Source organism: Aulonocara sp. 'chitande type north' Nkhata Bay, linkage group LG15, assembly GCF_057382095.1.
Source record: "Aulonocara sp. 'chitande type north' Nkhata Bay isolate Kocher_YH1m ecotype deep benthic linkage group LG15, A_spYH_male_GT1.1, whole genome shotgun sequence".
NCBI lineage: Eukaryota > Metazoa > Chordata > Actinopteri > Cichliformes > Cichlidae > Aulonocara > Aulonocara sp. 'chitande type north' Nkhata Bay.
Genome location: NC_141358.1, coordinates 38,837,536 through 38,854,815, shown reverse-complemented (window position 1 = coordinate 38,854,815; position 17,280 = coordinate 38,837,536). Strand labels below are relative to the sequence as shown.

Genomic DNA, 17,280 nt, shown 5'->3' with positions numbered 1-17,280 from the left:
CTTCAAACAGGTGCTCTGTACTGTAGCGAGAACGTCAGTCAGCTCATTTTCAGTTACACTGTGAACATATGAAACATGTTTACAAAGTTTTTTTATTCTCCTCTCTTTTTCAGATGCCTAAGGTGCAGTACCGCTCCAACTGTAAGCCCTCCACCTTCGCCTACCCACCAGCTCTGGAGGTTCCCAAAGAGAAGGAGAAGGAGAAGGTGAGCACTGAGGCGCCGCAGCACATCAGCTTGTTTTGCTTTCCCTTTTTCTGAAATTATTAGTTCAGGAAAGCTGATCCCGCTCCGTATTGATTTGCAAATAATTTCGAACCCTCCCTGTAAAGACTCATCATCTTCCTGCCCGTCGTGTTTATTATTGTAGAATCTCTGGCCTTTTTTTTTTTTTTTCTCAGTTGCTCATTTCACAATCCAATCCTGCCCTTGGAGAATGTAATGAAAGACATTTATTTTGTGGTTCACTAGTTTTGTACATTTAAGCCATGTTTGTAGAAGGTCTTAATGTCTGTGGTAACGTCTGACGTCGTGGAAATGTCTGTGCTCTCTCTCTCGCTCTCTCGCTCTCTCTCGCTCTCTCATGCCAGGTATCCACCGCTGTTCTCTCCATCACAGCCAAAGCCAAGAAGAAGGAGAAGGAAAAGAAAGAGAAGGAGGAGGAGAAGATGGAAGTGGTGAGTGGGGAAAACAACCCAACTTTCCTGATTCATTGCTAATAATCGTATTGTGTTTTTTTTCCCTGTTGTTTTGATTATTATTGGAGAAAGCAGCTTTACCTCCAGGAACAGAAAAATCCAACAAAATCGAACCGTAACCACGCTGAGGTTGCTTTTCTTAAATGAAAACAGAAGGATGGTTGTTGGTACTCAGGTCCTTCATTTCTGCAGTTGAAGTTAAAGCATTTATTATATTTTATAATCGTGAAACTCTTCAGCTGTAGCGAGATGTGCTGCAGCCGCTGTCCACCTGTTTAGCTGCTTGTTAAAAAGCTAATCAGCCAATCAGATGGCTTGTAGACATGGTTAAGATTAAAATGCTGAAGTTCAAACCAACCATCAGAATGACGAAGAAAATGATTTAAGTGACTTTGAATGTGGCGTAGTTGTTGTGCCAGGCAGGCTGGTCTGAAGCTTATTTACAGAATCTATTTGGATTTTTCTACTCAACCATCTTTAGGTTTTATAGATGATTCTGGAAAAAGTGAAAATGCCTTGTTTATGTTGGAGGAGAAAGGCCAAAGTGGAGCTGATAGGAAGGCAATAAACTCATTACAGCTGAGGCATGCAGAAGAGCATCTCTCAACACACCACACGTTGACCCTTGAAGCAGATAGGCTGCAGCAGCAGAAGACCGCACCAGGTCCTACTGTCAGCCAGGAGCAACAAACTGAGGCCACTGGGGCTGGTCAAGTTTAAAGTTTAAACTTAAAAATATGGCCTAGACTGAGTCTCAATTTCTGCTGCCTCATTCAAATGGTAGGATCAGAATTAGTTGTAAACAACATGAAAGCTTAGCCAAGATACTGAACTCCAGGTTGCTCTCCAATATTTTCATCAGAGTGCGACTGTTAGAAAGCATTTAGGTGCAGGAAAAAGTGCTTGTAATGACGGGGGGATTGAGGCATGGTGTGTGAAGCACTGTTCTACTTGAGCACTCAGTTATGCCAACAGTTCAGGTTGGTGCTGGTGGTGTAAGGGTGTGGGGGATATTTTCTTGTCACACTTCAGGCCCCTTACTACCAACTGAGCATCATTTAAACACCATACCTGAATGTTGTTGCTAACCGTGTCTATTGTTTTATGACCACAGTTTGTCCATCTGGTTCCAGCAGGATAATGCTCAGAAAGATCCAGTCATCTCAAACTGGTTTCTTAGACATAACGCTGATCCCACTGTACACAACTGGACTGCAGCATCTATGCGGTGCTTGTTGAATCTTTGCCACCAAGAATTAGGCAGCTGTGAAGGAACGAGTCCAGCCTGGTCCTTGTAAGGTGTACCTACTAAAGTGGCCAGTGAGCGTATAATATAGTGTCTGTCTTTGCTTTTCGCCTTTGGCTTCAGTCACCACTCAGCAGTCCATCTTTTCTACTAGTGTGTTTTTTGCACTTAGAGTATTTGTGCTTTTTTTTCTCCTGTAGCTTTTGTTGTCATCAAACAAATGAAAACTTTCCTGTTAGTCAAATCAAATGACAGCTGTATGAAAAATGAATGGAGTAGCGCAGCATACACCCAGTTGTTTCTTTTCTTAAAGTCTCTTGAGCTTTTCACTCATCCACAGCCAGCGTTCAGACACCCCTGTCAGTAAAGAGCCAGTATGACTTTCATTGGGATTTTCTCTGAGTGTAGGCCGTGTGTTTGATCCTCTCTGCCACGCTACATCTCAGCTCTGGTGCTGAGAGACGAGCCTGGAAACGTCCTACGCGCTCACATCTCAGGCTTTTGATTTTATTTGGCTTAACTCGAAGATGGTGGTTGAAGGAAAGGTACCCACTAAAACTGGGGTCAGACGGTTCATTTGCTTATTCATAATCCATCAGTACTCGTTGTGCCTCATTCGTAGTTTTCCAGCATTTGCTGAGCAGCCCGACAATTCATTTGCCATCAGCGGTGCCAGAGCAGGAAGAGCAGGCTGATTCACAGAAATGGAAAGATGGAGGGGGGAGGGTAGAATTTATTACCCATGACACCTCAATAATGTCCAATTCACAGTAGAAAGAAATTATTCCGAGTCAGGGACTAGATCTGTTCAGACAAAGCAGTAAATGAATATACTGTAAGTACTTCTAGTGGCCCTGATCCTCATTCTTCCTTCGCAGGAGGTCCAAGAAGGTGAGAAAGAGAAGAAGGATGAAGAGAAGAAAAAGGAGGTGGAGCCAAATTTCCAGCTCCTGGAGAACCCAGCCAGAGTGATGCCAGCTCAGCTCAAAGTCCTCACGATGCCAGAGACCTGCCGCTACCAGCCCTTCAAACCGGTAACTCAAAATCCACCAGATGTGGACCGAGATCCACATTTTCTGTTTTTTTATGAACTTGATTGTTCAGATTTTACATGACATGCTTCAGAAAACAAACAAAACAAATCGAGTTAAGGTCAAAGCCCCTTCGGTCCGTCACTCCTGTTAATATCTGAGTCATTTGGTTTTAGGCCCCTCTCAGAAAATATGAACATAGCTTCTTTTACTGATAAAGTCAGCAAAGTCATTATTTTCATGTACAGATTTCACCAAAATTTAATCCAGTATAACAACATGAGGTCTCCACCACAACACAGCACCCAAATAGATTGTTGAATGTACTTATTCTGCTCATTTTTTATTGTTTACAGCATCGGTGCTTCTGTGACGTCTCAGATGTCCCCTGAGTCACAGCATTTACACGTGATATTTCTAAATGAGTGCTAAGCATCAGAGAGCAGAATTTAACAGTGTAACAGTATCTCTGATTATTTTCCTCTAATATAAATCGTTCAAATTAAGATCCAGGCCGCGGGTTGATTTTGGCCTCGTTCGATTAAAAAGTGCAGAATCTCCCCCGTCCAGGCCCATAAACCCGAGCGCTGCGGTTCTCCTGTAAACGCTGACAGTTTTCCACAGTAAACGGCAGGACAGCGTGCACTCACCCCAGTCCTGTAAAGAGGAAGTACTGTTTGATTTTTCTGTCCAGCGAGCGAAGCTCGGTGTACTACACTGTACATGTGTCCCTGCTTGTCTAAGGTTTTGGTAATGCTGCTTTCCTTTTAAGGGTTTGTTTTAGGTTCCAAAAGCAGGTTTAGGAAGTGAAGGGAGGTTTACAGGACTTATCTTGAAATCTGCTCAGTGTTAAGAGGCTTATTATATGGAGATTAATACAAGACTTCCTGTCTTTGGGTCTCTGTTTGGCTTGTGTGTAATCTTTTACTTTTTTGGGCGCATATGTAAACCTTTAATTTGAATTATGCAAATCCTCAAAAGTATTGCTTATTTAGAAATACTTCTAATATACCTACACTTCTGTTATAGATGTACTGTTACACTGAATGTAAATATTTCATTAAATGTGTCTTGAAGAGAATTTAAAATACATTTCTGTGTCTGACCCTCTGTTTGAAACTGGATGCACATCTGTAATATGGACTTGCGTACATAACTGTGGGACTCTGTCATGTACTGGGCTCCTGCGTTTAAAGACAAAAATATGTAAAAGTGTATTAAGTACATATAATGCACCACATGGACAAAAGTACTGGGTCACATGTATGGTCATGGAAGCCGATGCCATGAAGCTCCAAGCATACAGTTTTTGAGCGGCCGGGAATCAAACCACCAACCTTACCCCAAATGCTAGCTGAGATTTGGAGCTCTGCATGTATTCGGTGGCTCTGCTCGTTGCCATGGTAGCCTCCTATTTGAGTTTTTAGTTTCACTGAGCTTGACCCATTTTTTAATCTTTACTAAGTGTATACAAACCTTAAACCTGTTACTCCAGACTTGTGCTAATTTCCCTCCGTATGTCACCAGCTCCATACAGGCGGGATCATCATCATGAAGGACACCAGCGAGGAGGAGGAGGAGCTGGTGGAGCCCGTCTCAGCTCACGGCCCAAAAATTGAAGAGGAAGAGCAGGAGCCTGAGCCGCCCGAGCCTTTCGAGTACATTGACGAGTAGAAACGCTCCCGAAGTGACGGTATGCTGATCATTTCTGAACTTTGGAACTTTTCGAGCGTTAAAGAATGACTGACAAAGGTGGCTTTAAATGATTTTAAGAGGCAACGCCTGTCCATGCAGTGAGCTAACAGCTGACATAGACCAGCCCCAAACCCTCCAGTGGGTTTTTAAGTCATGTTTCTTTTTGGCATAAGCAGACGCAGAGATCACAACAGCATTAGTTTAACAGCTAGCAAATCAAACCGCTGGACTGAAATGCAACTGCTCAGAGTAAAAAAAAAAGTTAAAACTACAGTTAATTTTGTCACTGCTCTCTAGACAACTTTCTGGCTTTGGCACACTCCCACATAGCTGTCTGAGTGTTTTCGTAGGAAGTAACGTTGTGTGATAATAACACACAACGTAGGTCTGCGTTTCTGTCAAAGTATCACAGAGTTTCACCCATCGCTGCCCGAGGAATGTAAACATCACCGCCTCCTTCCTCAGAGGGCAAACCCCCTCGCTGCACTACCCAGTGAACCTGGACGCCTAATGATCACTTGCTGCTTGTTGTGTTAGTGTTGGATTGGCTGCAGGAGTGTGCGCGATTTAGTGCGATGAGACCGATGAGGTGTCACTGACCAAATTAGGGCCTCTGTGCATATTATGTCATGTCCCGTATGAGGTCTGAGAGCTGTGAAAGATTAAACGCTGCAGAGGTCCTTGTCAGGCCGTCCTTGTTGATACGTGCAAAGTCAATGTCTACTTTAACTGGAAGTAGGTGTTGTGATGTTGCTGGTGCTGCACTGGGGCTTTTTCCCCCTGCTGCCTGCAGTGAGCTTTGGTCACCATTTCTCCCACAACTGTGTTATAGATATTCGACTGGCTCACCAGCGTGGTCCGTCACTAGCATACTTCTCCAGAAGTATGTGGAGATTGGTCTTGGCCTAATCTGTGTAGCATTCCTTTCTTCCCAATGCCGATGACATGTCCCACCTATCAAAGCTAAGGCAAAGTTGCTGGTTGACTCAGTGATGTGGTCCTGACGTTGGAGTTCTGGTATGGAGCGAAGGGCTACATCCATGGACACAAGCGTGTGAGGGCGAGGCAAACACAGGTGCCTGTTTGGTGACTTAAAGTCCAGTTTCCTCCTATTAAAAGGGAGTTTTTCCTTCCCTCAGTCGCCTAGTGCTTGCTCATATAGGGGGGCATCTGATTGTAGGGTTTTTATTTTACAACATAAAGCATCTTGGGGCAGCTGTTGTCGTGATTTGGCGTTATATAAATAAATTGAAAGCCTACTAGGAGTAAGCCTTGAAGCTCTCTTCTAAACTGAGTGGTTTCTGTCATATTTCAGACCTGCTTAAAGAACAAAATGACTGAGTTTGAATCAGAGGTTTGCAGGAAAACCCAGAAACTGTTCTAATGGTGGTCAAACCACATCTTGGATAAAAGCTGAGGTGTCGAAACGCGTCTTTAAGGGTACAGGGAGGTCATCGAATGTCGTACACCTAAAGGCCATCTCAAGTGTAGCTTTCTCCCTCAGGAACGTTTGCTTCCACGTGTTTGTCGTCATTCTGAAATTCCTCATTTGAATAGGCACGCTCCGATTGGGTCCGGTCCTACACACATCTGTCTCACAGATGTTTTATATCATATACTATTGTTGCTGACAGTGTGTTGAGCCCACCACATATTATTTATCATCAATCTCATCAACTCTCCACACTGAATACAGTTGTTCTGAACCCAAATGTAAAGGATACGCTGCTTATTGTGCATTTATCCCTCACGACAAGCACGGAGCTGTTCAGTGATGTGAACATTCACATGTTGTAAACACGAGAATCTTTTCAGTCTGCGTGTGATATGATTGCAGCTCTCTGCAGCTCCACGGGGAGAGCGCTGGGCAGTGGTGTCATTTCTTACTGCTTCTATGGATTAAATGACTTCAGCTCAATTAATAAAGCCCTGAATTGTCTTTGATTGTCTAACGTTGTTTTATTAATCAAAGGACGGGGGCGGGGCATTATTGTGACGTACTGGTAATGGCTTTTTTCCTTCCTCCTCAGGCATCAGAAGAGAGATCCCAGCATGTTGGTTCAGCGTCTCCCCTCCACATCCATGTATCCATCCACCTCTCCGCTCGACTGCTTCTTTGACACGTTCCTTTCCTGTTCTAGCTCCTCATTTGCCACCCGAGGAATGTTTTACATTCTCGTATTGTATAATTTTCAGTCCTTACAATAAAAATAACATATATATCAAATGCTGGAGCGCGTGTGTTTATTTGAGCCTGTATTTCACTCGGGGCTTGGGTCTAGGGACTTGCTAATCCCATACATTAAAACTGGTTTACATTTTGTGCACTCAGCAGCTGCTGCTACAGTCTGTCTGCTGTGCAAATGGTAAACGCGAGCTGGGGGTGAGGAAGTGTGCTTTCAGGAAAAAATTAGCTGCTGCCTTATTTTGTATGATAGTGTTTAGCAGGGAAGGCAAAACTGTAAGTCAGACTATGTTTGTCACAGGATCAGTTACAAGCACAGAAAAGTTTGAGTGATCAGTGACCTCGTCAGACTCGCTCTACACTCAAACAAACACGGATTCATGCAGCTCTGATTTACACTGTGTTGAGCATTTACTGCCTCGGTGAAAATCGCTATGAGTAATTGATAAATCTGCAGGGCATGTGATGTGAGAGGAGGTAGTCGCTGCTTCTAAAAATGTCCATAATCAAGTGCATAAATTTATGAACCTCATTTGGTTCTTTTTAAAAGTGTGTGTGTGGAAAGTAGGACTGCTGTGCTGCTGTGAGTACAAAATATGCAGCAGTCCAGTTATGAGTCAGTGACATTCAGTCCACAAAGCTTTCAAAACCTGCAACAATCAGTTTTGCAGCAGCATTGAAAAGAGAATTTTAGCTCAATCTGTTGATGTATTAAACATATTTGGGTAAAACTTTATAATACGGCTGCGACTAAGGGTGTAATTCCCCTGTTATTATATTGAATTTCAGTTCATTTTATTTGAAATTGCGAGATAATTCTATTTAGATACAAATATTTAAAGGTTGTACACTAGAATAAGGAGGTAACAAGTCAGGTTCTTACAGGAAATTGTCATTAAATTTAAGTACTGTATAGTTTCCTGGCAATGTAACAGAAAAACCAACAATACTTCATCTTATCTTTTTAGCATGCTGTACCTTTAAGGTGTGGGCTGTGTTATGGAGTGGCTGGACCCTGTCTAACCTCTGGGTATTTTCAGGGAAATATTTAAGTACAGTGTAAGTAAGAAAGGACAACTGAATAAAAGAAAACCCACCATGCACATCATCGACTATTAAATAACGATGTAAAAAATCATGGTCAAGTCACTTCATAATATAGCCCCGCCCCAAAACATACAGCATACTTACAATGTAGAATGGAGAAATATTGTTCTTCCACAAAATCACCAGGTAATTATGCACTACTTAAAATGTGTTACACCATACATACTTACAGTAACTTACAATTACTTGCAGTATAATTTGTCACCTTTCCTGTAAAATACCTGGAAATTGGGCAAGATTAGGACACTCCATAATATGGCCCACACCCAAGAAGTACAGCGTACTTACAATGTAAGAAATTACCAGGATGTCACGCAGTACTTAGAATTACTTATAGTATTCTAATGTAATACTTTCACATGTACTTTCAAATAAAATACATTGAAGTCTTGGCTAGTAATGCCCTTAGTCATGCGCCGTATTATAAAGTGTTGCCCCACTGGTTTATGTCGCCTAATAACACTTTTTCGTTGGGTTTATTTTTTTGTTTGTTTTAAATTAAATCAGTGTAACTGCTTGATTGTTTGACAAACCTGAAATTTTGTGTGTCCCTAAATATCCGTAACAATCGCACTGATCCACGGATCAGCTGCTAACCTCAGGAATGCTCCGCTGACACAGGAACAGCAGGATATCAGAGTCGTGTGTTGAAAATCCGTTCCTTTCCACAGCCCAGAGACTTGGAGACAGTCGGTGATGTTTATGAAAAGAGAAAGACAAGATGCACCATCAATCAAGTACAGAGTCCTTTAATTATATTCCCTCAGGAAATCTCATTCAGATGGCTGAAATAGAAATGTAGAACAAACATCTGTTAGACATTTTCAGCCTCACATGTTTATTCTTGGACTCTGCTAAAGTAGCTTTACACGATTCACAGTTCAGAATAATCATTATTTATACTCTGCCTCAGTGCAGCCGCTGAAACAAGCTGTGTTAGCTCCTCTCCCTTTAAGCAAACATTTTTCTTATTGGCTGCCCCTCACAAACAGAAGGTTTGAGCAGCAGGTGGGTGGAGCTTTGTGTCTGAGGTGACCACATATTTTGTTTAGTTTTTTTTAAACTGTCAGAGTTTAGAGAGCCATTTTCTCTTAACTACAAGTTATTATTGTTTTTTGGGAACCCCGGAAACAACAGACAGCAGCGCTCACTCAATGACAAGTCATCGCATTTCATTCCTTTTTCATCAAACACTTATTTTTCACCCGTGTTGTTCTTCATATTGAATACATCAACCAAAAACCATTAAATAAAAAACTTCCAGTTTGTGCAGCTGTCTTCCTAGGCAGACTCGAGACTAGAGAAAACACTATTAGGTACAAATGTGCAGCTGATTGTTGATCCATATATCTAATCAGCCAATCATGTGGCAGTACTGCAGTTTAGGAATGTAGACATGGTCAAGATGACCTGCTGAAGCTCAAACTGAGCATCACAGTGGGGAAGAAATGAGATTTAAATGATTGTAAACATGGCTGGTCTGAATCTACTGGGATTTTCCCACGCAGCCATCTCTAGTGTTTACAGAGAACCATCTGAAAAAGAGAAAACATCCAGTGAGCGGCAGTTCTCTGCCTTGTTGATGCCAGAGGTCAGCTGGGAAGGCAAGAGTAACTCAAATAACCACTCATTACAACCAAAATATGCAGAAGGGCATCTCTGAGTCTACAGCAGCAGAAGACCATGCCACGTGCCACTGTCCTGTCAGCTAAGAACAGGAAACTGAGGCTACAGTTCACACAGGTTCACCAAAATGGGACAACAGAAGACTGGGAACTGATCTGAGGACTGCAAAATTCAGATGACACGTTTTGGCCCAGTGGTAGCAACTAAATGCCACAACCCACCTGAGACCTGTGGCTGCCCATCCCTTTATTGTCACAGTGTATCTTTTACACTAATGGCCTCCACAGTCACCAGATATCAATGCAATCGAGCACCTTTGGGATGTGCAGCCGACAAAGTTTCCAGCTCCACGTTGAGTCTGTGAGGCAGGTCTGAAGAGTGCTAACACTGTGTACTTAATAAAGAGGCCACTGAGTTTATATTTAATTTTAAGGTTCCTTTTGTTCTCTAACACAGATCAAGTTTGTGATCTTTAACTGTCCAGTTTCACCAGTGTGATTGTGTTTGGTAAATGAAGCTTTGTGTGGAAAGTGGTTTGGGAATCCTCTGGGAAATGATAGCGCAGGCAGTCGTTTTCTGCATGAAGTCTTGTTGGAAATCCACTCTTTTGACTCGGAGTGTGTAATACTGGTGGAGGGGGAAAAGTGTATGCCGATATGATTTGCTGCTTGTCCACTCCCATCAGAGCCTATGTACATTCTGGCGAGACATTTAGTCTAATCAGTTCCTCCTCTCACATTCCCAGATACTTTGTCACAGGAGGCTGTTTAACAAGTTTCCACACGGTTTCTCAATCTTTCCTCGCACTGAGGTCTAACTTTGACCTTAACCACCAAATCCATCATCGCCATCGCTCAGCATGCGAGCTGGATGCAGAGCTCGACCTGCTCCATCACATCCACAGCTTTCTATTAGAGGATGGCGTTCCTGAAGATGCGGTACAAGGAGAGAACGATTAGTCACACTGCACACTCTTCCCCCACTTTTCCACCCCCAACCTCTTTTTTTTCCAGCAAAGACGAGATGAGGTCTGCTGCTGCGTTCACTTCCCGTATGTCCTGGTGAAGCACAGGTGGGATGAGATTTATGTCAGTTTGTGGATGGAACATATGCCCCTCTTCAACGCCACACTTCATTCTTCTCATACTTTTTCTTTGATGCAGGCACTTCCTCCTCATTCCTCAGGTTCTTTCCCTTAAAATCTAACAGCCGATTCAAATCATTTTCTCACCTACACGGGAATACTCTGAAGCTTCCCGTCATCGTTAGCTGTTCCCGATGGAAATATTCCTGTTTTCAAAGTGCTGGAAGTCAGTAAAAAGCATGAAAACATGCCTGCTGTGAGGGACACAAAGCCCACGCTCTCATCAGGACATTAGCAGATCTTCAAATAAGGTAAGGGCAGCCTCAGAAGAACTACAAAACATGCCATCATTTATTTAATAAAAACGAAGGCAAAACACAGATGTTTATGTGACGCTTCTTCGAGTGACTCTTCACAATCATTCCGTAGTTTCCCAACATTTCCCACAAATTCAGTAATGTTCAGAAAACTACTTAAGAGTAAGTGCAGAAGAATAAGGACGTAACAAATGGCTGTTTTAAGGAAAATTAAAAATATTATATCATGATTTTAGTTTTAGTTTATGAAGGCCTCTGAGGGATTTTGAAAAAAGGCAAATCATTTTCTTCTTCCCACATTATGATTAGGAGGTGCAGGCTGTATTATAAAGTATTCAAACCTCCCGTCTTACATTGTATTCACATCAGATCAGAGAAATTCTATTAATCCCAGAGGGGAAATTGATTTGTCATAGCAGCATGCATGCAGCAGAAGTATAAAAACAAGTGTCGCAATAGAGATACAGATAGATTCATTTACTATTAACTCTAATGTTTATGAGATATTAGCAGGTATCAGGTGCTTCAGCAGCCCCAAAGCTCTGATTCTAGAATCGCCCCTGGCAGGTATTACAGGTGTACAGGTGTAATACTTAATAATTGAAAAAATATATACAAGATATTCAAAAACTGCAAGCTAAGAATGGGAGGTTATACACTCTATAATACAGCTCTAACACTGCTGTGTAATTACAGTGTGAGAAGGAGAACATTGTTTGTTCTCTCCACTTAAATAAATAAATAAAAAAGTTTAAGACACTTGAAAAATGGCACAAAAAAACAAACATATTTTGCATGTTTGGATCTTAACAAGATTCCAAGTAGAGCTTCAACATGCAACAAGAAGAAAAGGGAGTGAGACATAAAAACATGATTATGCAATTTATTGAAAACAAGCTTAAACTGAAACAAGCTGTTTGACAGCTGATCAAAATTTTAGGACCACGCCTCAAAAAAACCCTGTAAAGCCCCCAAAACAGAAATCAAAGTTCCAAACATGAACTCAGTAATGAACAGCTCCTCCGTTATTGTAGATCACTTTAAAAATTCGTTGCGGCAGTGGGAACATTTCTCCAAGTGGTGAATTGGATTTAGATCAGGGGAACATGCGGGATGGTCCAAAAGAGTGATGTTATTCGCCTGGAAGAAGTCCTTTGTCCTGCAGGCATTGTGTACTGTAGCGCTGTCCTGGTGAAAAACCCAGTCGCTACCACACAGACGAGGGCCCTCAGTCACGAGGATGCTCTCTGCAACATCTGGACACAGCCAGCAGCTGTTTGACCCCCCCTGCACCTCCTGAAGCTCCATTGTTCCACTGAAGGAAAAAGGACCCCAGACCACCATGGTGCCCCCTCCACTGTGGAGCATAGAAAACACCTCAGGTGGGATCTGCTTGTCCTGTCAGTAACGTTGGAAACCATCAGGACCATCAAGGTTACATTTTTTCTCATCAAAGAATAAAACTTTCTTCCACCTTTCAATGTCACATGTTTGGTGCTCTCTTGTCCAAACGGTCGGTTCTGTGGCGTTCAAGGAGACGAGGCCTTTGAAGACGATGGTTGCGGGGCTGCAGTCAGCACCAGTAACGGCCTTAATTTGGGTCGAGGATCGTCTTGACGGCTCAGTGCTGGTGAAATTTTTTTGGGTCTTCCACTTGACGTTTTTGTTCCATAACCCTTTAAGATCATGTAAGAAATTCCAAGTAACTCTTACTGCGTCCTACCTCAGCAGCGATGGCGTGCAGTTCAACAACCCGACTACATTTAAAAAGGGAACATTTTCAATAAATTGCATGCTCAAAAAATGTTTTGTCTCACTCCCATTTCTTGTTGAAGCTCGACTTGGAACCTTGTTAAGATCCAACCATGCAAAATAAGATTTTTTTGCTATTTTTCGAGTGGTCTTAAACTTAAACTGGGCTGTACTTATCATTATATTTCTTTTACTTGAAACTAAAACCAGTCATTGTGAGGCTCAAACCTTTGGCTTTGTGCTTACAAAACAACAACAACAAAAATTTCCTCTGACCTCTGGGAAAGTGTGGAATAAAGTCTGGAGCTCTGAATTCCTCGATGAGTACAACTACAAAGAACCATACAAGGAAAAAGTGATCCCCATTCATGCAGTCCAAGTTAATGTCTGTCAGCGAACTGGTAAACCAGCTGCTGAGGAAGAGGAGAAGAGTGAGCTGACTGAGCATGAAGTCACCGTCTGTGGATGCAGCGATGGTGACTGCTGATGAAAGGATGCAGGGTTAGCAAGCTGTTAAAGCAAACAAGCAGACCCACCGGAGAGAGCTCGTCGGTCTAGTCTGTGAGCGGACGGGACCGAGGTACCACACAGTTCTTGGCTGGACTAAATGGCCAGCGAGTGATGTGCCGGTGGTCCATGATGGCGTTCCGGATGTTCACACTGGACAAACCTGGGATGTTGTGGATTTTGGCCTCAGCGGCCTGCAGCTCATAAATGTCCTTCTATCTCTGATGGTGCAAGCGAAAGACCTCCAACAATGATAATCGCAGCTGGCTTTCATAAACAGTGTAACTGTGTTGTTCCTGCTTATTTATTCCATTGCCTAATGTCGGTTTGAAGAGAAAAGGGAAAATTGTAAATCAATGCTAGGGTTTAAAAATTAAGCCAGAAGCAGCCAGTCATCAATTAATCAACGAGGAAATTAAATTCTGTCACCTAACTGATCATAAATATCTCTGATTTGAAGGTTTAATTCTTTTTTAAAACAAAAATCATCAGTGAACGGGAAATTTTTGCAAAGGATTTAACTTTGGACATTAAAGAACTGCGTCTGAAGTATGCACTGATCTGCAAATTGTAAACGTGAACCGTATAAAGTAACGGTATGTGTTAGACTGACAGCACATGAATGCCAAAAACACAACTGCTTTGCAATGACATGAGCAGCGTTCTCCACCTGGTTGTTGTTCAGTTCAGCCATGTTGTCCATATTGATGTGTTGTTTGTGTCTCTGTTAATGATTGTGCCGGGGTTTTTTAATATTGCAATATTTCTACTTTGTTCCCCTCCTTATTTCAACCAAATACTTTGTTTATGATTCATTCTTCAGATTACTACTTTTGTTTGACTTTGATGATTACATTGAATTCATTAATTACATTTTTTGGCTTTAAATTAAATACATTTTTGAACAGTAAAAAGCTACAATGCCATAATGCAGTATTTGCCCCCTTCCTGATTTTTTTTTCCATATTTGTCATATTTACTTATAAAACATCTTTAAAAAATTTAAATGATCATTTTATTTCAAGGTTCAAGGTTCAAGGTTCTTTATTTGTCACATATATATACAAGTATAACACACAGTGAAATGTAGCCTGACACGCTCCTCGACATGTGCAAAAATTGGGGGGGGGGGGGGGGGGGGGGTGTAGAGGAGGAACACATATATATATACATATATATATATACATATATACATATATACATATATACATATACTTATATACATATACATATATACATAAGATAAGATAAGATAGAACTTTATTAATCCCTCGGGTGGGTTCCTCTGGGAAATTCGACTTCCAAAAAGCACAGCAACGACCGAAGTTACAGTTACAGAATTGTTATATATATATATATATATATACACACACACACACACACACACACACACACACACACATATATAAATACAGAGACAAATATAAATAAAATATACAAAGGGGATAAATAGAATAAATAGGAATAAAAATAAAAATACAAGTGAATTGCACATTTCAAGTATTGAGTCTATTGCACTGTTGACTATTTACAAAAAGTATTGCACAAGGTATTGCACAGTGAGGTGAAGAGGCACTACAGCTTAGTTGTTCCCCCCTCCTTTGTCCTCCTGTTTCCCCTCCCTCTCCCCTCCAGAGAGGAGTTAAACAGTTTGATGGCGTGTGGGACAAAGGAGTTTTTAAGTCTGTTAGTTCTTGTCTTGGGGAGAAGCAACCTGTCACTGAACAGACTCTTCTGGTTGTTTATGGCCGTGTGCAGAGGATGCCCAGCATTGTCCATAATGTCCATCAGTTTCTTTAATGTCCTTTTCTCTGCCACTGTCACCAGAGTGTCCAGCTTCATGCCGACCACAGAGCTAGCCTTCCTGATCAGTTTCTCCAGCCTGGATGAGTCCCTCTTTGCTGTGCTGCTCCCCCAGCACACCACAGCATAGAAAAGTACTCCAGCAACCACCGACTGGTAAAACATCCTCAGGAGCTTCCTGCAGATGTTAAAAGACCTCAGCCTCCTGAGGAAGTACAGTCGGCTTTGGGCTTTTTTATACAGGTGCTCTGTGTTGCATGACCAGTCCAGTTTATTGTCCACCCACAGCCCGAGGTACTTGTACTTGTTGACCACCTCCACCTCCTCCCCCTCTATCTGAACCAGCAGTGGACCTTCTCTGGACCTCCCGAAGTCCACAACCAGTTCCTTAGTCTTTGAGGTGTTGAGTTGCAGGTGGTTTGTGTGACTCCATGCGACAAAGTTCCTCACCAGACTTCTGTACTCCTCTTCCTGATCATCCCAGATACACCCCATGATGGCTGTGTCGTCTGCAAACTTCTGAATATGGCATAATTCAGAGTTGTAGCAGAAGTCAGAGGTGTACAGGGTGAAGAGAAGAGGGGACAGCACAGTTCCCTGTGGTGCTCCTGTGCTGCTGACCACTGTGTCAGACGTGATGTCCTTCAGCCTGACGTACTGTGGTCTGTCGGTGAGGTAGTCGGAGATCCAAGCCACCAGGCAGGGGTCCACCTCCATCCTGTTCAGTTTTTCCTGAAGCATACAGGGCCGGATGGTATTAAAGGCACTGGAAAAGTCAAGAAACAGGATCCTGACTGTGCCTTTTCCCCCATCCAGGTGTGAGTGGGCTCTGTGTAGGAGGTACAGGATGGCATCCTCCACTCCGACACCCGCCTTGTATGCAAACTGTAGTGGGTCCTGGGCATGTTGTACCTGTGGTCGGAGGAGGTTGAGGAAGAGCCGCTCTAGAGTCGTCATAAGATGTGACGTCAGTGCCACCGGTCGGAAGTCATTCAGCTCATTGGGCCGGTTCTTTTTGGGGACCGGGACGATGCAGGATGTCTTCCATAGGGCGGGCACTCTCCCCAGTCGCAGACTGAGGTTGAAGACTCGTTGTAGCGGCTCCCCAAGTTCAGCAGCACACGCCTTTAGCATCCTAGGACACACCTTGTCTGGGCCTGCTGCCTTTCTGGGGCGAAGCTTCCTCAGTTGCCTCCTGACCTGATCCACTGTGACACTGGGAGATGTTTGGGAGGAGGGGAGGGGGGGAGATGTCTTGCTGCTGAGAGAGGGATTGGAGGAGGGGGGTGTCATGGTGTCAGGAAGGGGGGGAAGCGAGGGAGGCAGGAGAGTGGGGAGAGGACTCTGTAGTGAAGGTGAGGGTGAGGGTGGGGGGGTTGTGGGCTGGTCAAACCTGTTGAAGAAGTTGTTGAGTTCGTTTGCCTTCTCCACAGTCCCCCCCACTGTGCTTTTCTTGGTGTTGTGGCCTGTGATGGTTTTCACACCATTCCAGACCTCCCTCATATTGTTCCTCTCCAACTTCTGCTCCACCTTCCTCCTGTAGGTGTCCTTTGCTTCCCTCAGGCAGCGTTTCACCTCCCGCTGTGCTGCTTTCATCTCCTCCTTCACTTTGCTCCTGAAAGCCTTCTTCTTCATGTTGAGGACAGCTTTGACTTCCTGTGTTACCCACGGTTTGTTATTAGGATAACACCGTACCGTCTTAGCAGGGGCGACATATATACATATATACATATACATATATACATATATACATATATATATATATATAGGGGAGAGCGGGGTAAGTTGTCACACGGGTAAGTTGTCACACTGTTCATAACTCCAACACTAGAGGCTCTATCTCAAAAATGAAATAGCCACTTTGTGTGACTTCTTCTTCTATAGTCAACCTCCTGTTCACATGTGGTCAAGACTGCTCTAATCTGAGGTGAGCACATCTTTTTTATTTTTTTGACCTAAAATGAAAAATAAATCACTTTAAATTTTCTTCAGTACAACTTTGTTAGGTATAGATGTTACAGATTATTATTTTACACAAAATAGAGGCGACATTAACGTGTCTTTTGATACTTCAGCTGATGTGCTATGTTGAGCTAACCCTGACATTTAGCCAAAATTAGCATAAATGTCAGTTTGGGGCAAGTTGTCTCATTAACTTTGGGGCAAGTCGTCACATGTGACAACTTGCCCCAGTACAAATAAATGCTCCAAAAAATTGTGATATTGTAAT

At 42.8% G+C, this 17,280-nt stretch overlaps 1 protein-coding gene across 1 annotated transcript in view; it reads left to right on the top strand.

Moving 5' to 3' along the window:
* Positions 1-6,890, top strand: part of psmd1 (proteasome 26S subunit, non-ATPase 1) — a 36,224-nt gene extending 29,334 nt beyond the window's left edge. The window contains exons 21-25 of the mRNA XM_086263301.1: positions 114-206; positions 590-676; positions 2,822-2,977; positions 4,502-4,667; positions 6,700-6,890. Of these exons, the coding sequence (XP_086119427.1) occupies positions 114-206; positions 590-676; positions 2,822-2,977; positions 4,502-4,648 (483 nt within the window). The 3' untranslated portion in view covers positions 4,649-4,667; positions 6,700-6,890. The remainder of the gene's footprint in view (positions 1-113; positions 207-589; positions 677-2,821; positions 2,978-4,501; positions 4,668-6,699) is intronic.
* Positions 6,891-17,280: the final 10,390 nt, after the last annotated feature.